This window comes from Hemicordylus capensis, chromosome 1 (genome assembly GCF_027244095.1).
Source record: "Hemicordylus capensis ecotype Gifberg chromosome 1, rHemCap1.1.pri, whole genome shotgun sequence".
In the NCBI taxonomy this organism is placed as follows: Eukaryota; Metazoa; Chordata; class Lepidosauria; order Squamata; family Cordylidae; genus Hemicordylus; species Hemicordylus capensis.
The window spans coordinates 95,804,721-95,830,036 of NC_069657.1; the positions used below are offsets into that span (position 1 = coordinate 95,804,721).

The 25,316-nt window shown below is 45.3% G+C and overlaps 1 protein-coding gene across 5 annotated transcripts in view; it reads left to right on the plus strand.

The window, feature by feature from the left end:
• The first annotated feature begins 2,417 nt into the window (after window positions 1-2,417).
• Window positions 2,418-25,316, plus strand: part of PAMR1 (peptidase domain containing associated with muscle regeneration 1) — a 130,975-nt gene continuing 108,076 nt past the window's right edge. For 2 of the 5 annotated variants that reach the window (XM_053282000.1, XM_053282009.1), the window contains exons 1-3: window positions 2,418-2,689; window positions 16,176-16,352; window positions 22,720-22,848. In XM_053282000.1, the coding sequence (XP_053137975.1) occupies window positions 2,611-2,689; window positions 16,176-16,352; window positions 22,720-22,848 (385 nt within the window). In that variant the 5' untranslated portion in view covers window positions 2,418-2,610. Of the gene's footprint in view, window positions 2,690-16,175; window positions 16,353-22,719; window positions 22,849-23,764; window positions 23,868-25,316 lie in introns of those variants that run through there. The other 3 variants (XM_053282019.1, XM_053282036.1, XM_053282027.1) reach the window with 3 other exon arrangements.

Genomic DNA, 25,316 nt, shown 5'->3' on the forward strand with positions numbered 1-25,316 from the left:
ATCTCCATGTGTGTTACTCTAAATAGCTGCAACAACTAAACTCTGCACTCATTGAGGTGATTCTCACGATCACCAAAAAGTGGGCTAAGGGAGCCTAGCCTGCTTTGGGGCAATCATGTGCTCCAATGGGAGCCACGCGGCTCCCGGCAGCAAACTGCCCAAAGTACCCCTCCCCTTAGCGGAGGTTAACGGAGTGAGCGCTCCTCTAACCTCGGCGTTTTGCTCATGTGTTGCCGTGGCACGTGGTGACACACGAGTAGACCCATGACCGGGAGGCTGCAAGCAGCCTTCTGAGCTCGGGGGTCTCTCCAGGATGCCCCACTCTTCCCGCAGACCTCATTTTGGCAAGTCTCACTGATCGTGAGACTCGCCTCTGCAACTAGAGTGGTAGCTTCCTTGCTGCTTTGTAAAATATTCACAAACCCCAACAAATATCTTTCTTTTTAACCAGTGTAAGGCGGCACTACTACAACAATTAGCATTTGGCACCTAGAGAATGGTGCATGTTAGAATTTAGAAATGTTGCAACTCTAGCCTAGAGGTCTTCTCACAAACACACACAAACTACACAGAGGAAAAGATGCTCAGGAGGAAATGGTGAATGGTGAAAGGGTTCTTCTTATCACTTTAAAAAGAGCTCTCAGGTTAGCACCTGGGGTGGAGACTTCCCAACATCTGGGCTCCCTCTCAGATCACCTTTGAAATTGTTAGGGATGGTTGTTGTGTGTATTAGCAAAAGCTGCCTCAATGTTAGCTGAATGACAAAACCTTTGGAAACTCTGAAAATCTCATTTTTCTTGCATGTTAATAGTAATCAGAACAATTTGCTTGTATGTAATAGTTCAAAAATAGAATAAAATTTTCAACTTAGTCACCAAATGGAATGGGACGTTAAAAGTTGAGCATCATTGTGCACAGCACTAAAGCACTTGTACCTGGTAAAAATTCAGCAACCAAATGCTACAGAGTGATTTCTGAGTTGGACAATGAAGTGTACAGAGGTGTCTTTTGGAGAACAACATACAGACTGACATATTTGGCTAGTGTGATCAACCTAATTTGTCCAGGATCTCCCAGTGGGACCATGAGCAGTGTATTCTGGAACACTCTATAAGCACTCTAGAGTGAAGCCCTAAGCCAGATATCTATCACAACATATCACCTATGCAAACGAGCTGTGTGATGGGGAGACCAGTCTTTCCTCCTTGGCTGGAGAGGCAACTGTTTTATAGGTGCACACATAAACATTTTAATGTGCTCCCAACTTTCATTTCAGTGGTGGTGCCTACAAAGTTTAGTTTTCTTTGGATGAGAGAGTACTAGAGACTTACGGTGTATTGCAGTTATTTGCTTGATTTACAAAAATATAAGCAAAGTATAGTAGTCAGCCACCTAATGGCACAGTGGGGAAATGACTTGACTAGCAAGCCAAAGGTTACCAGTTCGAATCCCCGCGGGTATGTTTCCCAGACTATGGGAAACACCTATATTGGGCAGCAGCGATATAGGGAGGTGCTGACAGGCATCATCTCAAACTGCGTGGGAGATGGCAACGGTAAACCCCTCCTGTATTCTACCAAAGACAACCACTGGGCTCTGTAGTTGCCAGGAGTCGACACCGACTCGACGACACACTTTACCTTCATAGTGGAGATAAACAGGCAGCAAATCTGATGCTGCTGCACCCAGATTCCCAGAAAGCAATCTCATCCTCTCTGGCTTCAGCCCCGGTTTCAGCCAGCTGAAACTCAACTCTCTCCCGTTCAGACTGAAAAATGGTACTTTTCACTGAGAGCTCAGATTTGCAAGGGGGGCAAGCCTCCGCCCCCAAAGTGGATCTCCCCCCCTTTCCATTTCAGAAGTCTAATATGTGGGATGCAGCTTGCCCACCAAAAACTGCACTTTCCCCCTTCTGTGCCCCCGCTCCATTTTTTTCTGGTGCCTCCACTGCATAATATGTTGGGGGGAAGCATACCCTGTTAAATTTCCACCTGCCAGGCAGTGCTTAAAAAAATATATCCTCTATCCATAAAGAGGTAGCAACTTGCAAGCCTAGGGGAAGGTAGGAACTTTGCACGTGCTCAAAGACAAACTTGTGAACCTCACACATTCCCGAGTGAAGTCTTGCTTGGCATAGGTAGAAAACAGGTTGATGGGCTACTTGCTGGCTCCGATGAAGAAGACTCCAAGACACCTCTCATTATATTTGCTGGAGCTGCCATAACACACTGTCCGTCCATGGCTTTCCTCCCCAGAAGGCAAGAAGGGCTCTGCCTGAGTGTGGCATAACCCCAAACGGGCCGTCCCGTTCCTTCGGATTGCTCGCGTCAGCTTAGAAAGGGTTAAGGTGGTAGCAGTGGAGAGGTTTGGGGGTGACGTCGTCGTCGTCGTCCCGCTTCTGTCTGAGGTCGGAGTCTCTTGAAGGTAGTTCCCCCTTCAGAGGATGAGGGGAGCGCGCTGAGGTCTGGACTCGGAGAGCCTTCACAGAATCGCCCCCTTTTTGGTGAGCTCCCAGGAAAAGCTGCTTGCCTGTCTGCCTCCCCCTCCTCTCCCCTTCCTTCCCTTTCCTTGAGCAGCCGCTCTTTGGCACCGGCGGGTGGCCGGAGCAGCATGGAAGCGCCTCCCTGGAGGACACACCTAGGACCCGCGGTCCTCCTGCAGCTCCTCTTCATTTCCTGCTTGCCAAGAGGTACTGTAAGTAGGCGAGTTGCTCGCTATGCATGCTTCAGGACGACTCCCTCGCCCTAACCAGAGAGGCCAGAGTGCGGCTGCTGATCTCCCATGGGGTGGTGGGGAGGGCGAAGGCACCTCCGAAGAGACTTGGATAACAGAAGAAGGGGCTCCTGCTTGTATATTTGTGGGCACTGAGCGGGAGGAGAAGAGGTGCTTCTAGGCAAGACCTAGAGAAATGGCTTTCTTTTCTTTCAAGGAAAACAATAGCATATGTTTGCTGGTCAGTGCTGCCTACACTTCACCAACCGACGTGCTTTATTTTCCTAACATTCGGTGCCTAAGAAACAGTGACAAGCAAGGAACTTTTAAAGCTCCTGATTTGTAAAGTGTAATTTGCTGGGCTTGGCAGGGAACCGATTTTTCTTTTCCAGTCTGACTCGAAAGAAAGAAGTCGTGCGGAAGTCAAGGAAAACACAAGCCACACTTGATTTCCCACCCCGGCCGGCTTTATTTCTGCCAATACTCTCTTACTTCAAAGGGGAGATATTGCTTAAGTCGAAGGGGTCAGTTATAGTAGGTTTTTTGTATACTTGTATGCTGAACCAACCTGAATGACTGACTTTCTTGATGTTCTACATCAAAACGGTTATTCTTTAAATATAACTTTGCTGGGACTCTATCAAAGCGGGGGTGGGGGCTGTAATTCAGTGGTAGAGCATCTGCTTTGCATGCAGGAGGTCCCAGGAGGTTCAGCCCCTAAAATCTCCAGGTAGGGCTGGAAGAGAAGAGACTCCTGCCTGCAGCCTGGAAGAGTTGCTGCCAGTCAGTGCAGACAATTCTGAGCTAGGTGGTATAACTATAAGGCAACTTCCTGTATTCCTACAATATATGAGATTCTTTTATTTGTATAAATGCTGCTTATGGCTGCCAGTGCCATGCTTCTGTCTGTGTGTGTTGTGTGTGTGTTCACGCGCATGTGGTGGAAGCCCAGCCATTAAAGTTTACTTCCTACTCCCAGACTCATTTGCAGTCCCTCACAGGTTTCGGTTTTGAGGGACAGGTAAGCATGCCAGATCAAAATAAGGGATGGCTTGAGGCTGTGGTTCCCAGAATAAGGAAATCCATAATGTCATATGGAAGTATGATATTGGAAATAAGGTTTATGTTGTGTTTTATGGGGCCCTGAGCTTTGAGAGTAAGAAATAGCATTTAAACTAAGAGGCACCCCTTACAATAAAGGACAGATGTCAACCAGAGGCATTGCTTGTCTGGGTAAACCAGCCTTCCTACCATTGTACCATTGCCTTATTAAAGAAAAGTATGACAATAAAATCACATGTACCAAGTAAACAGTGTGGCATTCCAAACCCTGAAGCTCATAATGTGTATAAATAACTCCGTATGCTAAGTTATACATCAGATCTACTGCTCCATTTGAAAGGATTAAAGTCAAACAAAATGGATTTCCTGAGCATTTCCCCAGGGCTGGCCAATTCCGCCCTGGGACTTTCACAAATCCAGGAGGTATGTTTGGAGTTCGATCCTTCTCTGTAGGCATGCGGAAGAGTCAGTCCAGGTACTCTCTGCCTTAGCCATTTATCTCCTGAAAGCAGACAAGTAGCTCCCTCTTAAGGGCTTATTTACTCTGCAGATTTTTTTGTAGCCTCTTTTCATGCTGAAGCAATGCAATAGCACAAACCTAGCTGAGGATTTGCACATTTAAAACACCCCACCAACTTTCTAGCCCTAGGCCCTACAAACCAAAAAGAAAGTATGTTCACCTGGATATGAAGTCACGTTTTGGGCCAGACCCCAAATAAACAAAGCAGGTAATGAGTAGAACAGTAAGGATGGAGGGGAGAGAGAGAGACACTAACTTGCTTCTAGCATAGTATTTATGACAGCTAATTAATGTGCTAATTTAGGATTTCCATCCCTACCATTCTTGTAGTGCTTTGTTTTAGCAATGACAATTAACCTCTTCAAAGCAGTTTAAAAACATATCATTTGGGAGTTCTTTTTACCAGTACCCAGATGTTTTAAGCTTAGACCCTACTTGTCAGTTGTGGGCTACATCAGTAGCATTCTTACACCATAAACATGTTGTATAAAGTGTGCCATCAAGTCGATTTCAACTCCTGGCAACCACAGAGCCCTGTGGTTTTCTTTGGTAGAATACAGGAGGGGTTTACTATTGCCTCCTCCCACGCAGTATGTAGTGTAGATAAGCCCAAACATTTTCCACCTCAGTGATACAGGCAGAGATCCCCGAGTAAGAGACAGTTCTCTTGGAACACCACTGAACACCACTGTATTTCAGTCCCCCAAATATAAAGTATATACTTTCCACAGGATTATACCAGCAGTTGTTCTAAAGCCCAGCAGCCAGAGCTTCCCTGGCCTCATGGTGAAGAATTAGTTTTACCAGCACTTTTAAGGGTGGTACCAAGCAAGGAAGGTTGTGCCACCGAGTTGGTGTCGACTCCTGGCGACCACAATATATCGGGTAATTTACCACATGGTTCTGTGGTCGCCAGGAGTCGACACTGACTCAACAGCACAACCTTTCCTTTTTACCATTGCCTTTTCCCACACAGTATGAGATGATGCCTTTCAGCATCTTCCTATATCACTGCTGCCCGATATAGGAGTTTCCCGTATTCTGGGGAACACACCAGCGGGGATTCAAACCAACAGCCTCCTGCTCTCTAGGCAGGTTGCTTCCCCACTGTGCCATTAGGTGGCTAGGGTGGTAGTAGGTCTCCAGTATTTAGGGGTGTGCACGGATCAATTCGGAGGCCATTCTACTGGCCTCCGAACCGGTCTGGAGAAGGGTGGTTTTGGTTCGGAAGGGTTAGGGTGGGGGGTTCCATTAAGGGCGGGGGGGCTTTACTTACCCCTCCCGCCCTTTCCCGCGTTGGCGCCGTAAATATTGTAAGAAATCTGGGTGGCAGGATCCCTCGCCGCCTGCTTCTATTACCGATTATGGCTCTGCTCCTCTGAATTTTAAACATCGGGGGGCGGCAGGGTGCTTCCCTGCCGCCCACTCGAAGCCCCCTGCTGCCGCTGAAGCCCCTTTAAATCTCGCCCGGACCGGAGATTCCGGCGGAGAAACCGCGCTCGGGCGGGCGGCAGCGAGACGTCCGTCCGCCCGCCTGCTCCCTGCACTTTGCACTCGGCAAGGCAGGGAGCGGGCGGGCGGACGGACGTCTCGCTGCCGCCCGCCCGAGCGCGGTTTCTCCGCCGGAATCTCCGGTCTGGGCGAGATTTAAAGGGGCTTCAGCGGCAGCAGGGGGCTTCGAGGGGGCGGCAGGGAAGCACCCTGCCGCCCCCCGATGTTTAAAATTCAGAGGAGCAGAGCCATAATCGGTAATAGAAGCGGGCGGCGAGGGATCCTGCCACCCAGATTTCTTACAATATTTACGGTGCCAATGCGGGAAAGGGCGGGAGGGGTAAGTAAAGCCCCCCCCGCCCTTAATGGAACCCCCCACCCCAGCACCGAACCGCAGCTCCGCGGTCCGGTGCACATGACTACCAGTATTCACTGCTGCTCCCTGCAGTCCACCTGCTTTCTTCCCTCTAATCTCATCCTAACTTCCTGAAATAGTTGGGGTGGGAAGAGGAGTATGTTAGCCAGAGAAACCTGTAGGTCACTCTGGTAGGTTCGGTTACAGGTCTCTAAACCTGTAACCTACCACAGGAACACACAGTCGACTATTGCAGGGGTACGCCACCTTGGCTCCCCAGCTGTTGAACTACAGTTCCCATAATGTCGTAGTTCAACAACAGCTGGAGAGCCAAGATGGCCTACCCCTGAACTATTGGATACTGTCAGCAGGGAAAGAAAGAATCAGACATGTGATCCTGGCCATCTATTGCTGATTGGACAACAGCAGTTAGCAGTGTTCTTTTTAAAAATCACTCACTAACAGAAGAGTAGCAAGGTAGGAGTGGGACCTGGGACAAAAAGTAAAGATGGGCCCTAAGGTGCACTTAGGTAATTTTGGAGCCTGGACCTAAAGGCCTTTGGAGCCCTCCTCCAAGTTAAACATCACCCCCCCCCTCCACTATGACGAACACAGTATTTTTAACACGTGGGTTCCTGAGGACACAAACAGCAACTGAACTCTCAATAATATAAGAATACAAAACACGTATATTTAGGCAAATATACATCAGCAGGAACATTTCAACACAAAACTTAACATATTCCCATCCCACATATTTCTTTCCCTGGTCACTCCCCCCTCTGTCTCTAAAGCACCTGACACAGGTTACAATCACACTTGGCCACCCGGTTTAGTGTGGGCCAACAGTAACCACACCACCCAAGACAGACTATATAGGATGTGGGTGGGGGGCCAGGCTCCTCACAGAGGCCAATTACACAGGCGCACGGCCTCCAAAATGGCCACTGCGCCAAGCGGAAAAGGCTGAAAACCAGCCAAAGAACCAGCCGGGGGCCATAAAGAGAGCCAGCGGGGGAGGGGGAATCTCTGTTGACCCCACCCCCACTGCCTCGAGGAACTCCTCCAAAGGGGAGTAAGGTAAAAAAAAAATTCTTTGTATTTTTTTTTAAATCAAACATTTGCGAACCCCCTGAACAGTCGGGGGTGTGTGTGTTTGGTCCGGGGTTGGACCGAACAGGGGATGGTTCGGTTCGGCCCTGAACATTCAAACCGAACAGGTTCGACGTTGAACTTCTCGAACGTCGAACCTGTTCGCACATCCCTAGCGGGGTCACCCTCTGATCTATGTTCACTCCAGTGTCTGAAACCAGCTTATTTCAGATGCTGAAACTAATGCATGTAGGTTAGGCATCAGCCTGCTGCTGTGATGGTGCTTCCTGCCTATGTGGCTTTTTCTGCACCGAAAGAGTGACTGAGAAGGGCTACCACAGAGCAGCAAGCAGCATGAACAGTCAGTCACAGTATTAGGGCTGGAATTCAGTGGGAGTATATGAAATGTATACAGTTATTTGTGACTTGCCTCAGATTTTACCAGTCACTCCCACTGATGGAAAGGATTCAATCCAGTGTATGATATGCCTGTGCCAGGAACAGCTATGGTGTGTGTGTGTGTGTGTGATAGGAACTGATAGCCAACCCTAGTCATAGTAATGATAGGTTAGTTAACAGCCCTGACTGCAGTGCAGTTTTGACTTCTAGAAGCAGCTTCAGTTTCAGTAGCATGTGTGCACTAATACAATCCTGATCATTCAACATAAAGAAAGATCTAGCAGAAGTAAACACTTGTTCACATGATGATTACACCCTTATGCATTCAGCCTGCCTGGGGATTCTTGAGAGGTTTGGGAAGATGATTCATAAGGATTTGTTCCAGACAAATAGTGCTCAGCCCATAGTACATAATATCTGTGTATAGCCAATCTCTGTATGATACCCCCTGCCAGCACCTGCCATGAGTCATACTTCCAAAGCAGAACACAACAGTAAGTTCTTCAAGGGTCATACATGTGCTATATAAATTATATAAATTCTTAATAAAGTAAATGTTTTGGTAATGATTTGTGCCAAAATTGGCATATATTTTTACACAGGCTAATGGAATGATCTAGAAGATGAGGTCAGCAGCAAAGTTGTCAAATTTGCAGGAGACACTAAATTTTATTTATTTGTTTATTCAATTTATATACCGCCCTCCCTAAAATGGCTTAGGATGGTTTACATTAAAATCAAATATACATAATAAAACAATGTCCGGCTACACGTCCCTGTCCCCAGGCTGTACCAAGCCCTGAACCAAGGCCGGCTGAGCTTATCGGGTCCAGCCTCAGAGCAGGAATAAGGAGGGTGTTGAGCATCACCCTGTGTTGAGCATCACCCTGAGCATCACCGCCTCTGTCCCAGGCTGCTTGCTCCTTGTGTCTGGCCCTCTCCAGGGGCCTCTAACATTCTCCACCAACCAGCCTCTCATCCCCGGCCGGCTCCTTATATGCCTTCTCACAGGTGATGCATCACCCGTCCCCAATTATGGGGCCAATGCCCCTCTTTATTCCCTGTAATTGGCTACCTTTTACAGCTGTTGCCAATGCCTCTCCCCCTTCTCCCTCCTCCTGCTCAGACCCTCTCCCTTCGGGAGGCGTGCTGCTGATGTTATCTGTGCATACCTCTCCAATGGCCTTTTTACGGCTCTGCTCCTCCACTGGAGTCAAGTCCCTGCCCAATGGCAGTCTTTCCTCTGCTTCTCCCCGGCCACCACCTGTCCCTGTCGTCTTGGGCCCCCTCACCATCCTGCCCTCAGAGGTAAGGACAGCTGGTCTCGCCGGACAAACAATTAAAATAAATTAAAACTAGATATCGTTAAAAGCTAAGCTAAAAATATAGTCAAGAAATGGCTGTAGGGATGAGAATGTGCCTGTCTTTTGAAGTCTAACACTGCTGTTGCTGGATTAGAAAGTACCATAATCAAAGGAGAAATAACATCTTCCAGATAGACTTCTAGCTTTTGAAAAGACTCAAATTTGGTCATGTTTATGTTATTTCTGCAGCCTCCCTGCTTTTTGACTTTCCAGAGGAACAATAAAAAAACACATTTGTTATGAGGCTGCTATCACCTCATGTGCCACAGCCCTACAATTTGGGTTGCATTAGAGGTTTGGCACAGGTAATGGTGAGTGAGTCATGTAAGTGCCCAGGCTTTTCCATGATGAGAAAAACAGACACTTTTCTCTCAAAGAGCGATTAAAACATTCTAAATGGTTTCAGGGGTTTGGGGGTGGTTTTTTTGGTTTTTCCCCCTAAGTATGCTATATGGTCAGAAAATGTTTTGCAGCATCAGAAGAAAAATGCACTTCTGATTAAAATGAAATAAGTGGGTTTGCAATAAATATAGCACAAAATATATCTGGGCAGAGGGGCTGGGTGGGACTAATTCCACAAGATCCTGGCACAGTTGTATTTGTCTTGTATTGACTCTTTCTTAACCTATAGAAAATAGATTATAGACATATATAATGTCTATGGGATGCTACCTTCTTGTTGTACTGCACTGGGTTTGTCTTATATTAATTTTGAGATATAATATGTAAATAGATTTGTGCTGCTTAAAGCCCAGGAAACTGTGGAGAAGAGTTAATCTTTCAAACGAAGTCCAGATTTTGATGTTACTTTTTCATGTGGTACTTGCTATAATTTTACCATTGTCACTTTGACATGTTGAATATTCATTTGAATGTGCCCTCATGTGGTGGGAGCTGATATTTAGCATGTCAGAGCAGGTATTTATCTAAGTAGTGACTTAATACCTCAAAAGGCAACATGAGAATTGAGCTTGAGCCAGTCAGACAGACAGAAAATGCAAGGGTGTTGGAAAGCATTCTCAGGGATGAAGAGAAACTATTCTGTGGTAATTTAGCCATGTCTGAAAGGCTAAGGCTTCCTTTCCGCCTTTTCCTTAGTCATACCTGAAGAGTCTCCAGTTGTCAAGGATATCTGCAAGTTTAATTGTTAAGGTTCTTCCTTCTTTCTTTTTCAACAGCTTCATTTTTCACCACAGTTCTATTCATTTGGTTTTAGTCTGCAAACATGACTGATGTTGTGGTGCTCATAACATCTCTTCTGACATCCCGTTATCTTGCTGATTCTAATGACGTTAGTAGATAGTATGTCTCATTTCAGAACATCTTTTGTTCCATAGTGTAGACCAAGCTGCACAACTTTGGCCTGCCAGCTATTGTTAAACTACGTTTCCCATCCTCCCTGACTGGCAGTGATGGGAGTTGTAGTCCAGCAAGAGCTGGAGGGCCTGGTGTAGATATCCATAACATAGGAACATAGGAAACATAGGAAACTGCCATATACTGAGTCAGACCATTGGTCTATCTAGCTCAGTATTGTCTTCACAGACTGGCAGCGGCTTCTCCAAAGTTGCAGGCAGAAATCTCTCTCAGCCCTATCTTGGAGAAGCCAGGGAGGGAACTTGAAACTTTCTGCTCTTCCCAGAGCGGCTTCATCCCCTGAGGGGAATATCTTGCAGTGTTCACACATCAAGTCTCCCATTCATATGCAACCAGGGCAGACCCTACTTAGCAAGTCATGCTTGCTACCACAAGACCAGCTCTCCTCTCCAATATGGATGGAGTTCCATCCATAACCATATGGAGTTCCATACCACATGGAACAAACACCCTAGTTGCTATGGATTCTCATTATTTCAAACTGACTCCCATTTCATACAGAACCCCTTATCTCTCCATAATACATGTGTGCACTTCATTTGGAGAGTATTTTGATACCCTGGTTATGACCATATTTCAAGATGGTTTAGCCCCATTTGTCCTTCAGAAGGCTTTTGTTGCATAGTAGATGTTGAAAAATGGAACTCTATGGGTATCTTACCATGTGGGCAGCCGTTGGTGTTAAGCAGCTTCTGTGGAGCTGGAAAGGAGTCTTATGACAGCGACTGGAAGGGGTTGGCCAGCATCTGCAGCAGGGAAAAATAGGTCCTATGAATAGGATGGCCCAACATTTCTCTTAGTAGCCCTGGTGGAATTTTCCCCACATGTGTCTAATGATTTCCAGGGCCATATTCAATATTAATGTAGTAATTTGCATGAAATTTTTTTTACAGTGGTCCTGAATATAGTTTTTAGTTTTAATTGTTTAATCATTTTAATTGTTTTAATGCTTTATCTTATTTTGTCATAAATTGTTGTGGGATTCATTAAGTGGTGTTATATAAATGTAATAAATAAACAACAGAAAGTTTAGCTTTTAAACAGTGAGCTGTGATGGTTGGCGGTGCAGGGGAAGAATAAGTTTTCGTTTTCTTCTGTGTATGGTATTGTAACACTCAATAAAACAGAAAGTAGTGCGGGGGAGGGGACTAAAAACCAAATTAAGACTTGTAACCAAAGCCTAGGGGAAAGGAGCATGGGGAAGATGTGAAGTGGAGGGGTGATGCTTCCTTGCTCCAAATCTCCTCCTCCAAATTGCTTTTCCATAGATAAAGCAGATGGCAGGCTTTTATTATACATGTACAGGTGTAACATATAGTCCTGTCCTAGGTTTGCCCACATGCCAAGATTTCCAGAATATGCTGAGCTTTTCTTAAAAATAATAGCAGTCGAAGAGCCTTGCTGGACCATACCAAAGGTCAATTTGATCCAGCATCATGTTTCCCCACAGTGGCCAACCAAACGCCTCCTGGCCTCATTTGTTTCTTACCCTCTAGCAACTGGTATTCAGAGGCATAGTGTCTCTGAACCTGGATGCTCCATTTTGCTATTATGGCTAATAGCCAATTAGATCTATTCACCATGAATCAGTCTAATCCCTTTTAAAGCTGTCTACTAATGTAGTGGCTATCATCACCGCATCTTGTGGCAGTGTCCCATAGATTAATTGTGCATTGTGGGAAGGAGTACTTTCTCTTTCCATAGCTTGCCAGTCAGTTCATTGGCTGTATCCGAATTCCTGCATTATGGGAAAAAGAGAAAACATCTCTCAGTCTACCTTCCTGCACCACGCATAGTTTTCTAAACCTCTGTCATTGTCTTTTTTCCTACACTAAAATTCTATCTGGGGCTGATTAAAGCTGGTGACATAGGAAATGAGGATGCCTATTTGTTTTAGGATACAAGATCCTAGCAGTTGGAAATTAAATCACCACTCTCCCTCTAGCCTGTTTTTCACACACTGAGAACATGGCTATTTCCTGGCTCGTTGCACTAGCAAATGTTTATGTCAGCACTTAATGACATTTCTTCCATTGTTCCAAACCAATAAATTAGCCACTGGCTTCTTGTTGCTCTGCTTGTGTTACAATAGAGATATTACTATTAAGGAGGTTGCCAGATAACCTGGACTTGTAATCATTTTTAGAGTAAGTAACCCATGGATCTGGGAGGAAACAAGTATCCCCCATCATATACTTTCCCTTGTATTTTATAATAGTGCCCTGAACATCAATACATTAAATTTGACCAGCGAACCCTATCTGTTGCTCCCCCACCCCTGCTTGACATGTGTGTGTGTGTGTGTGTGTGTGTGTGTGCGCGCGCATGAGAATTCCTGGGAATGAGGATGAAACTGTGTCTTCTAGATTAGATGAAATAATTTCTCATAAAGGAAATTGGGAAGTTCTGACTAGTTCTCCATTCTGTGATATTCTGAAATGCTTTGTGAGGCATCACAGTTGTATAATTTTTTATCCTTTTACCTGCTGGACATTGTGAGTTTGAGGTGACAAGGGATTTTTCTCTCTGAAACTCTGTGACCAAGGTGACCCCACAAAGCTCTTTATTATTTCCTTGCTTTGTATAATGACTGGGCTGTACTGCCTTTGCCTTAGTGGCCCCCTAGTGTTCGTTCAGATTCAGAACAATATGTGCGTCAAACGAATTCCCTGTTGCAAAAGCAGACTTTACATTTTTATCTGAGTCACATTTTAAAATTGGAGCATACATTGGCAGAACTAAGAATTAACCCTTCAGTGAGTTCGTACATTATGCTGCTTGCTTTGCAAGCTACAGGCTAGTAATTCTGGCTTTGTGGCCAATGTTATATGTCATACATCAGAGTTGATGATAATTGTTCCCATCTGACTGTAAAATCCATAAAAGGTTAGGTCTAAACATCCAATCTAATAATAATTAACACAGTTTTAATATGCTGTTTATGAAAGTGAATCCCCACATATCCATTGTGTAGCTTTTTATTGGAAAACAGCTGAGTGACTTAGAGTAGGTGGCAGGAACAATTTTTCAGGCCCAATGCAGAAAGATCCATTTTGACCAGGGACGTGGTATTCATGGGCTTCCCCAATACAAATTGTTCTCCTTCCTAAAGCTGCTGTTACTTCCAAGAATGGAAAAAAGAGAGATACAGATGCTGTTCCTACATTGTTTTTCCCCTGCACAGCTAATAACCTCTTCAGGTGAGCATAATTAACACTCAAAGTGTATCAGAGAAAAGGGTTAAGCACCCTCTCCCTGAGTACATGTGGGCAAAACAGTAAATATGAAAGATTTGAATCACAAATCTCCTGTGTCGTGATTCAAATCTCCTGTGTCGTGTCTGGTTTGCCCCCCCACCTGTCCCCCCATTGTGTTTTAGGCAAAGAGAGGGAGATGATTCTTTTGAGTTTTCACTCCAGTGGCAAATCTGGCCATTCATTCAAAAGGGGCTTTCATTTTTGGCAGGATTCATAAGAATACTATGGGACAGTGCCACATTGAGCAAGCTAACTTGGAGAAGACAAACCTCACCCTGTTTAATTGGGGTCGGGGTGGGTGGGGAGACAAGAACATTTGATAGGCTGAAGGGAACACAATGCATTTGGATCCAGTGTCTGCAGTTAATTTGGGTGTTAATTTGAGTATTTAAGACACAATGGGTCAGAATATAACACTGTGAAAATTAAGCAAATTGAAGGCACTAATGGGATCTCTGCTTCCTAACTTAATAATTACTACTCATATTATTACTGACTGTAATTATACTTGTAATACAGTTTTTAAATGGCCTCCAGTTGCATGCACCTAATTAAAATGCAAACCACATGCATCTCAGTCCAGCAACTGAAAATATGCACAGGATCTCTGAAATGTGCAGAGTCATTCCTGCCCCCACCCTTAGGACTTGGTTCCCATTCACTTCAAAAAAGCTTCCAGTCCACATGCTCATTCCTTTGTGCTCATATATCTGCACCCTCTATTGCAGTGGTTCTTAACGTGGGGTCTGCCAATTTATTGTGGCAGGGGATGCTGGGAGTTGTAGTCCAGCAACATCTGGAGGGACCCACGTTAAGAACCATTGCTCTATTGTATGCAAGAATCTAGGAGCTTTGTGTCTGCATTACGGTGGCTTCATTTCCCATGTATGTTGTTGGGGTGGGAGTGTGTGCGTGTGTATGCAAGGTGTTCCCTACTACACAGACAAACATCCTTAGGAAGTGATTGATAGCATGCCCATTTTTGAACAGGTCTCTCAGTACCCCATCAGTGGAAAAACAGCCATGACATAGTATCTAACAACCTGTTTTATAGACGTAGGCATATTAACTCCATTGCACATGCACTTGTCTGCAGAGTAGTGAGCACCAAGAAAATAAAAACCTGCCCCCAGTCACCCTGGAATCAGCTGGATCATGAGAGCACCATTAACTCCCACAAATTTCAGTGTGATTTCAGTATGTCAAACTTTCTCATTATATGGTTGTTTGTACTAACAAGTGCAGCAGCACAGAAAAATACAGTGGTTCAAAAAGGGTTTTGTTACACAGAATATATATTAGGAAATATAAAACAGGATATTAAGTCATGGCTGTTGCCAAAAATAAAAAGGATTTTCATTTTGGTTCCTTCTCATTTTATCTCTGTAAGTTCTTTCATTTTTTGCCCTCATACTCCACAAAAACTGTTTTGTCTGTTGGTTGAAGGACATACTGACAGCATTGTCAGCTCATTAAGTTTCAATTTGCTGAATGCAGACATGTCTATGGAAGGAAGTTGGAGTCTGCAGAATTGCTCTCTTAGATGACAATCACAGTTTTAGCTGTTTCAAACTGAGATTTCTTAAAGGGTAACGCAGAATTTTCTTCTTTGAAAGCGTTAAGTATTTAAAATAATAATAATACAGATGCACTTCTTACTCTTTTATTTTATTATGGTTGGTGATTTTATTGTGGTCGTATCTTGCACAACCTTTGTATTCTTGCACACCTCTCATTCATGGACTTGTGCTGAAGAAGCTCTTACTGGGGAAGAGAACTGGTCTGGGGAGGAGAGCTGTTCTTGTGGTAGCAAGCAAGGACCTCTTTGCTAAGCAGGGTCCACCCTGGTTTGCATTTGAATGGGAGACTACATGTGAGCACTGTAAGGTATTCCCCCTTAGGGGATGGGGCCTCTCTGGAAAGAGGATCTGCATGCTTGCATGCAGAAGGTTCCAAATTCCCTCCCTGGCATCTCCAGGATAGGGCTGAGAGAGACTCCTGACTGCAACCTTGGAGAATCTGCTGCCAGTCTGGGTATACAATACTGAGCTAGATGGACTAATGGTCTGACTCAGTATAAACCAGCTTCCTGTGTTCCTACTGGATTCCATTCAAATCATGAAAGGTACAAACTTTGAATGAGCCCATAGTGTACATTGCACTGGTGATCTGCAATTGCATCTTCCAATGTTTTATTGTAATGAAAAACAGCCATTGGGAGTCACTGGAGCAGTGGTGAGGAGGGAATGTTTAAACCCTATTCCCATGCCATTTTCCCAGTGAAGGCCCCCCCCCCCCCGCCTGCTGCGCCTTATAATATGAGTCATCTTGTTTTGGGGAAAATAGGTTGAGTTTTCTGCTCTGGGGAAAGTAGAAATTCACTGCTCCAACCACTGGCTGCATTTCATTAAAAAATAAAACATCAAGAGATCCAGTCACAGATCTCCCATGTAACATTTAGTTTGGCCAGTAACTGAATGGATAATAATGTTCTGCCAACAATGGGTTATTCCCATTCACACGTCTATTGTTTTGGTTTTCTACAGAGTATACAGTGATCAATGAAAACTGTCCAGGAGCTGAATGGAATATCATGTGTCGGGAGTGTTGTGAATACGATCAGATCAAGTGTGTCTGTCCTGGGCGGAAAGAAGTGGTGGGTTACACTATTCCCTGCTGCAGGAATGAGGACAACGAGTGTGACTCCTGTCTAATCCACCCAGGTGTGTTGATTTATTGTCCTGACCTGTCTCACCTCTTGGGTTTCATGCCAGACTTGAGTCATTGTGCACACATGTGACAACTGTACTTAGAGTTATGCAGAGAGTGCAGCCTGTTTTGTCTGCCAGACTTTGATGATGAATATTTTTTCTCTCTCCTCAGAGATGGATGGATGCCAGTATAAACGGCTCACTGCACTGATGAGAGTTAATGTATTTAGCATATTGCCTTTAGCATGTCCCCATTTCTAGTAACAGAAACTCATACCAGGAGCTGCAAGTTTCCAGGATTTCACCATGTATGCCTGGAATCCCTCCAGAGGGTAAAGTCATTGTTGGCTTCAATAGTTAAGGAAGATTTTCGTTCCTCAGTCTCCAACCCCTGGTTTGCATACTGCCTTATTAAGTGAGATAGGGAAGAGGTTGCTGAATTGAGCCTTGGCAAAGAGATGTGGAAAATGAAGACAAAGAGCTAAGGAAGAAGCAGCCAGTTGGAACCATGAGGCATGCATCTCTACTAGGGATGAGTCCAAACATTTTGCTTTGGAGCCGTATTCTGATCTACATTTCCCAAACAGAAAATTCAGGTTATCAAAGGAAGCAGTTAGTAAAGGAAGTATGTGACATCATCTACACACACACACACACACACACACACACACACACACACACACACACGTAATTCTATGTCAAAGGGGCAAGATTGGGCCTTTTGAGGCCCTGCGAGTCCCCTCCTCAATCCTAGGCAATTCTGGGGCTTTTCAGTTTCTAGAGCGCTTCCTCCCAGGTGGTTACTTCACTCCTGGGGAACAGGCTTGCCTTAGGCTGCTCTTCACCTCTGTTACCTCACAGAGAGCATTTTCTACCCACTCCGTGGTAGCCCCACAATACCTGGACAGGGTCTCAGAAGCTCCTTCCAGTCTTTCCTTTAAGTTCATTCATTTATTCATTTATTTATTCATTTATTTATTTAACTTGTATACCACCCAAACATTCATCTCTGGGCAGTTAACAACAACATTAAAACAATTAAAACAAATATAAAATGTTAAAACAATTTAACAATTTTAAAACAGTATAAAATTAAAACAGTATAAATTAAAACTACAAATCTAAAAAGCTGAAAAAGCTTGGTTGAAGAGGTGGATCTTCAGATATTTTTTAAAAATAGTCAGGGATGGGGAGGATCGCATCTCAGCAGGGAGCGCATTCCATAATCTCGGGGAAGCAATCGAGAAGGCCTGTCTCCGTGTGGCCACCAGACGAGCTGGCGATAACTGGAGAGGGAACTCCTCAAGTGACCTCAATGGCCGGTGGGGCACATAACCAAGAAGACGTTCTCTTAAATACCCAGGGCCTAAGCCATTTAGGGCTTTATAAGTTATAACTAGCACTTTGTATTCTGCCCGAAAACCTATTGGCAGCCAGTGTAGCTCCCTCAGCAAGGGAGTAATGTGGTCTCTCCAAGATGACCTAGAGACCAACTTAGCTGCCGCATTCTGAACCAATTGAAGTTTCCAGACTATGTACAAAGGCAGCCCCACATAGAGCGCATTACAGAAGTCCAGTCTGGAGGTCACCAACAGATGTACCACTGTTTTGAGGTCGTTGATCTCGAGAAATGGACACAGCTGATGTATCAGCCGAAGCTGATAGAAAGCACCCCTGGCCACCGCCTCAACCTGAGAAACCAGGGAGAGGTGTGAATCCAGAAGTACTCCCAGACTGTGAACCTGTTCCTTTTGGGGAAGTGTGACCCCATCTAGAACAGGTAGGTCAAAATCATCTCTCGAGTTCTGACCCCGCACAATAAGTACCTTTGTCTCATCTGGATTCAGCTTCAGTTTATTCTCACTCATCCAACCCATTACTGCCTCCAGGCAGGCATTCAGGGAAGATATGTCATCTCCTGAAGAAGTTGACATGGAGAAATAGATCTGGGTTTCATCACCATACCTATAACATCCCACTCCAAATCCTCTGATGATCTCTCAGTGGTTTCATGTAGATGTTGAAAAGCATTGGAGAGAGTACGGAGCCTTGAGGGACACCATACTTAAGCTCAAATTTCGAAGAGCAACAATCTCCAATCGACACCATCTGGAATCTGTCTGAGACGTAGGAGTGAAACCACTGCAAAGCAGTGCCTCCCACCCCCCACCCCCTCAGATGTTCCAGAAGGATACTATGGTCGATAGTATCGAAAGCCGCCGAGAGGTCCAAAAGGACCAACAGAGTCACACTTCCTCTTGTCAATTCTCAACTGAAGATCATCCATCAGTCCGACCAAGGCAGTTTCTACCCCATAGCCCGTCCGGAAGCCAGTTTGAAATGGGTCTAGATAATCAGTTTCCTCCAAGACCACCTGGAGCTGAGAGGCCACCACCCTCTCAATTACCTTGCCCAGCCATGGGAGGTTGGAACCAGGCCTATAGTTGCTCAACTTTGAGGGATCCAATGTAGGCTTCTTTAAGAGGTCTAATGATTGCCTCCTTGAGACTAGGGATGTGCATGGAATCACAGAGGCGTGGTCCGGCACTGGGGGGTATGTAGCTTTAAGGGTGTGTGTGGGGATAGTACTTACCCCTCCCGCCACTTTCCCCCCTCCGGCGCTCGACTTTTAAGCAAAGTTTTTGGGGCAGCAGCTTTCCTCCATGCCGCACCTGCCCCCGTTGTTGCCCGGCAAAAGGAGAAGTTTAGTGCACACATGCGCCCATTGCGGCATGTGTGCGCCTGCTGCCACCGCGTGTGCGCCGCACACATCACACGTTGTGTGCACACGCAACATGTGACATGTGCAGCGTGCGCACGCATGGTGGTGACGGGCGCGCGTGTGCTGCAATGGGTGCATGCGTGCACTAAACTTCTCCTTTTGCCGGGCAATGACGAGGGCAAGGGCAGCAGGGAGGAATGCTACCACCCCAAAAACTTTGCTTAAAAGTTGAGCGCCAAAGGGGGAAAAGCGGCAGGAGGGGTAAGTACTACCCCCCTAAAGCTACACACACACCCCACTAGACCGCCGGCCCGGCCCCAATCCGGACCGGTTTGGAGGCCTCTGACGTGGCCCCGGACCAGTTCGGTGCACATCCCTACTTGAGACAAGAAGGCATCCTGCCTTCCCTCAGAGAAGCATTTATGATTTCCACCAGGCCTCCTACAACAGCCTCCCTGCTAGATAGAACAAGCCATGTTGGACAAGGGTCGAGAGAACAAGCGGTAGGCCTCACTGCTCCAAGCAGCTTGTCCACATCCTCAGGAGTCACAAACTGAAACCGATCCAGTCGAACCACATAAGAGGAGTTGTCGGACACCTCCAATTCAGACATCGAATTAATTGTGGAGTCTCCGTCTAAGTCAGCCCGAATCCGAGAGATTTTATCTGCGAAAAATTCTTTAAACACATCACAGTGGATAACTGATGACTCCAAATTCTGGTTCAGGGGAGGAGGGGCAGATACTAGTCCCCTCACAACCCTGAACAGCTCCACCTGACGCGAGTTTGCGGAAGCAATACGGGCAGAAAGAACTGCTTTCTTTCAAGTTCAAAGAAGCATATCTCCTCTTCCACTGCCTCCTGTCTTCCTGCTTTCCAATTCATGCCTTTCATGGGCAATTGCCTTGCTGCTGCTTCCCTTCTCCAGCTGTGATCCCTCTGCCCTTAATGAGTGTTTGCCTCTCTCCTTATAACACACTGGGGTTATTCACACAATCAAAAACTGTGTTTTATCTAGGATTGGGAACCATGTGTGCCCCCAGTTTTTGCTTGTGTGGACCTTCTACTTCCTCTTACCTTGCTTTCATACAACCGAAAACTGGGAGCACACAGTTCCCAAACCCAGAAAGAACACAGTTTTTGATTGTTTGAATGACCTCATTTAGTCATAGAAGCACATCACATGAGGCAGGCCTGTAGGGAGCCCAGCGGTGGCCCATGTTCACTCGCCACTGGAGCCCCTCTACCCTGCCCCCTGCATCTGACGTCAGATGCAGCGGGTGGGGCAGGGGCATGAAGCATGACCCTTGAGGGGCATGGCCTGGGTTCTTTGAACCCGTTCATGCAATGGTGGCTCCGCCCCGGCATGAGAGCTTTCATAACTTCCTGTCACTCTGTGGCCATGCACCTTTGTTTTGCCACCCACAAAAACAAAGGCCTTTTGTAGGCTTGGGGCACCAGAGGACTAGGTGGTCATTCTATCCCAACAGCTTACTTTGTTAAGCCATCTGTCAGAAATCAGGTATGGCTCTCACCGTCTTGAAGTCCAGGAACCATCATCAAATTTAGGCTCCAATGCCAACCTAGATGCCAGATTAAGAATCTTGTTTTCCCTTGCATTTGCATTCCCTCCTGGTTAAATAGCAGTTAGAGGTGTGACTATAAACAGTGGTAAGTGTTTACCCCAGTGTCATTGCAATCCCTTTTCTTCTGCTGTAGTCCTAGTTGAAGTCATCCCTTCCCGATGGTTGCTGTTTTTCCCAGAAGAGAGGCTGCCATTGGAGTGTAAGCCCAATTGAATAAAATAGACTTATTTCTGGGCAAACATGCGTAGGATTGTTCTATGAGATATATTGGGCTGGTTCTCACAATTGGGTGATGTTAGTTATGCCACTGAAAGTTAGGAGGTAGAGGTGTGCACACTCTCCTGAAAACCAGTAAAGTGATCGTGCTGGTTCCAGTGTCGTCTGGGCACCACACCCCACCAGATGTTCAACCACGATTGGCATCACAGATCAAATTTTAGATAGCTGATCGTGGTAGAGTAGAATGTCCAATGGACTGCAGCAGCTAGCCAACATTGGAGGGGCACACAATCACTTTACAAGCATTCACAGGAGCACGTGTGCCTCCACCTCCTGACTTCTGGTGGCACAACTAATGTCATCCAAGTGTGGGAATGAGCTCAATGTACATCTCCAACCACCTAACCAGATTCTCAGTCGTTTGTCACTTGTTCCTACTGCCTGACCCAAAATTGTACATAATGGCTTGTCAGCTGTAGTGTATGTTCTTTATTTACCCAGAAATGTGGCAATCCACTATCACTTGCTCCATTACCCATGCACAGGTTCACTCCAACAGCTTAGAGCTATATTTCATTTCTGAACTTCTTTAACATTCTCCCCCTGTAGTACTGCATGTTTCACATGATAGGTATGTATGTGAGGTTCAAGCCATTCAATGAGAATGAGATCTAGAATGTGTACACTCAGCCAAAAAGTTTAAGATGTAGAATGTTAGCTCAACATTCTTCATCTTAACAACTCTGTTGCCATTTTTGGCCAGTGGTGGTTCTATGCCTTTCTGAAAGCACTGGAATATTTGATCTTTTTTTTCTTGACGTGATTGTTTGTTTCCTTCCTTCTGTACAATATCTGCAAGCTACACTAGGTCCATTCAAATGTTATGTTCAACACTCATACACATGAACTATGTAGACAGGTACAGATCTGTACACGGGTACAGTCATTCATGTTATGTTGAACGCAGGTACAGATGTACACTTATTATCTGTACCATGCCTTTGAAGGGCATATATCTAGGTTCACTTTTAAAATTAACACCGGTACAGTTATTCACACAAACATATGTACGAGTGTACAGTCATCTGTACGCTCGTACAGCATAATGTCTGAATTGGGCTAAGTGGATGAGGGGAAATTACCTAGAAGTGTAAGTTTGCTCCGTGGTAATATGAATTGTATGACTGAAGTGAGCTCCCTCAACCTGTCCAAACATTCATCTATCAGTGGCTGAAACATATTTACCACTTGCAGTATTATATAGGAAGGGCTGTAGCTCAGTGATATTGCACATGCTTTGAATAACAATACCCCAGGTTCAATCCCCAGCAACTTCTGATGATTTGTGCCTGAGATCTTGGAGGGTTATCGCCAGTAAGGGTAGACAGACAATACTGGCTTAGATTCACCAATCTTCTGATGTGGTATAAGGCACCTTAATATGTTCAAGAAAAGAATTCTGCTGAAACAGCAAGGGTTTTAATGGCATCAAACAGAGAGGCTGCCAAGAACTGTTGCTAATAAGGGCATGGCAGTTAATTATAGGAAAATGCACAGTCTCTAATTCACTTATTCCAGCTTGCTCTGTTCAAATCTCAAGTTAACTGCTTCTTCATTTTATGATATTTATACTAAATTGCATATACACAAACATACACACAGTCTGTAAACACCCTGGTATATATCTGTGCCAACACCAAGCTTTGTTGAAAAAAACCCAAGACATTTTTTAACATAGGCAGCAGTTTTTTGAGTATTTGTTTGGGAAGATCAGTGCTAATGGACATCAGTTCCCATCTAAAACAACTAAATTTATTATTCCATTAAACAAATGGTTTCTCTCTTCTTTCAGGCTGTATGATTTTTGAAAACTGTAAGTCCTGCCGCAATGGCTCTTGGGGGGGAACGCTAGACAACTTCTACATCAAGGGCATCTACTGTGCAGAATGCAGAGCAGGCTGGTATGGAGGAGACTGCATGCGTGAGTATTGCCAGTTGCATATCTAACAATGAATGAGGAAGGGTGGCACTTCAGATATGAAGGAGGGAAGACGGAGTGACTGGGAACAGAGGAAAGATTCAGCTTGTTTCAAAGAGCTGCTCCAAGCAGGCAAGATCCTGACTCTTACAATGGCCAGTACCATTTAGAGTAGTGAATCAGGCAGAATCAGGCAGACTGTTCATATATTGCATCAATTAATATTTGTAGCCTGTTCCTATCACATGAGCCCAGAATGGATAACCATGTTTCAAACATAAGAGATGACAAACAGAATCTTATATTGGATTCTTACAGTCTCAATGGCATAAAGTGACAAAGAAGGACAAACAGAGGGTGGGGGGTGGGGGGGGGATGGACAGAATAAACATTTATATATGTGAAATGCACACATGCACTTACAGTGCAATTCCATGCATATTTCCTCAGAAATAGGTCTTAACTAACTGGGCCGGGCGCAGAGCATCTGCACCTCCGCAGCCCAGCCAGCCCACTTCTCCCCCCGTCCACCCTCGGTTTCTGGCTGGTGGGCCGCCACCTCATTCCACCAGCCCGCCAATTCCTGGTAGCCGGGCTGGCCTGCTGCCACCACTGCCTGCACCCAGTGGCCGGTCCGGCTTACTGCCTGTTCCCGCCGGCCAGGCCGCCAGCGGCCAGCATCCCTATTTTCTCCACCATCCCCATCGCTATTCGGCAACTGTTTGCGGACTCTTGCAAAAGCTGCCACACATGGGATTAGCGACAGGTACACCTAGGAAAAATAAATATATAGATCTACTCAGTGGGGCTTACTCCCAAATTAAGGTGCATAGGATTGCAGCCTAAGAAAAATAATTTGAGGATCTTGATGGTCAGAAAATAAACATCCTGATCCCGTGTCTTCTGGCCTACATCCTGTTATGAGTACAGAGCTACGCTTTCCATTGTGATGATCAGGGAAACCAACTTGTTTGGGAACACAGCAGAATGCCTGCTGACATCTGGATTGAGACCAAGCAATGGTGAGTTAATGAAACACAATTATAAGACATGAGGTGCTGCTGGTAGTTGCAACATGGTTGTTATTTTGTTGTTTAATTCAGCAAAATAACTCATAAGAAGAGCTCTGCTGGATCAGGCCCAAGGCCTATCTTGTCCAGCCCAGTGGTGGCTGGTGGTTCCTGGGCTGGCAGGTGATGGGGGGTGGGGGGGCACTAGGCAGGGCAGGTGATGGGTGGAGCCACAGATAGTGAAATGTGGAGCCAATTGTGAGCAGCTGCGGTGGTGGAACCAGGACTAGGTAGGTGCCTTAGCAATAACTGGCAAAGAGTAGATATTTAGCAAACGAGTGGGATCAAAATATGAACACAAACACAAGCACATAAATCTCAATTGCTGATCAGCAGAGATACAGAGAAATATGGAAAACATCTGTTGCTTTATAGTGATTAGAGGACTACAGTAGTGTGTAGATTTGTATCTAACACAGCAGGATCAAACACAAATGCACACAAACAGGAAAAGAACTGTACAAGGCACAAATAAAGCACAGAGCGGCCACAAAAGCCTGCTTCTGTGGAGAGTAAATGCATTCTGAAGTCCGCAGGGCACTCTGCCTGCCTGAAGATTTAAAAAAATGAATGCTAACAACAAGAAGAACAAGAAAGAACTCTGAGCCAGAGTGGTACAGTAGTTAGTGTGCTGGACTAAACTGGGGAAATCCAAGTTCAAATCCCCCTTTAGCCATGAAACTCACTGTGTCAGAGTCATATGTGACTCTGGGACAGTCACATTTCTTTCAGTATAATTTTCCTCATAGGGCTGTTGAGAGGATAAATGTAACTGTGTGCACCACTCTGGGCTTCTTGGAGGAAGCATAGGCTATACATGTAAAAGTAAATAAAGCCATATAAGCCACAGGTAAAACAGATAGTGGAAACCAAATGCATGCTGAAGTTACAAGGGCAGCTCTGCCTGCCTATTTCAGAAATACATACATCAATAATAGAAAAATCACAGGTGTTTCAATGATGCTTGCTTCAGCTATGGACCATCTCCTGTAACTTAGAGGACACCATGTGAAGCAAAGATGCATGGAGACACCCTCTCTCTCTACTCCATGCTGAACAGCTGGGTGTTACTCTCTGCCCACCTTGGATACCCACCACTTAGCTGGGTGTCCATCCTAGCAAGCAACAAATGTTTCTATAGAGATAACTTCCTTAATCCTTGCCCAATGAACCATAACCCCTCAGTGGACATATGAATGTTACAGATACTGGCCAAAATCCAGAGAAAAACCTGGTTAGCTCTCTAGATAACAAATTCTATGATAGCAAATGAGATTTTCAATGAGACACCATGAATCCACTCACTCTCATTTGCTATCATAGAATCCGCACTCAGCACACCTCAGAAACAACAGAACCCTGTATGCCATGGGTTAGCAACCCATGGGGGTGGTTGGCACC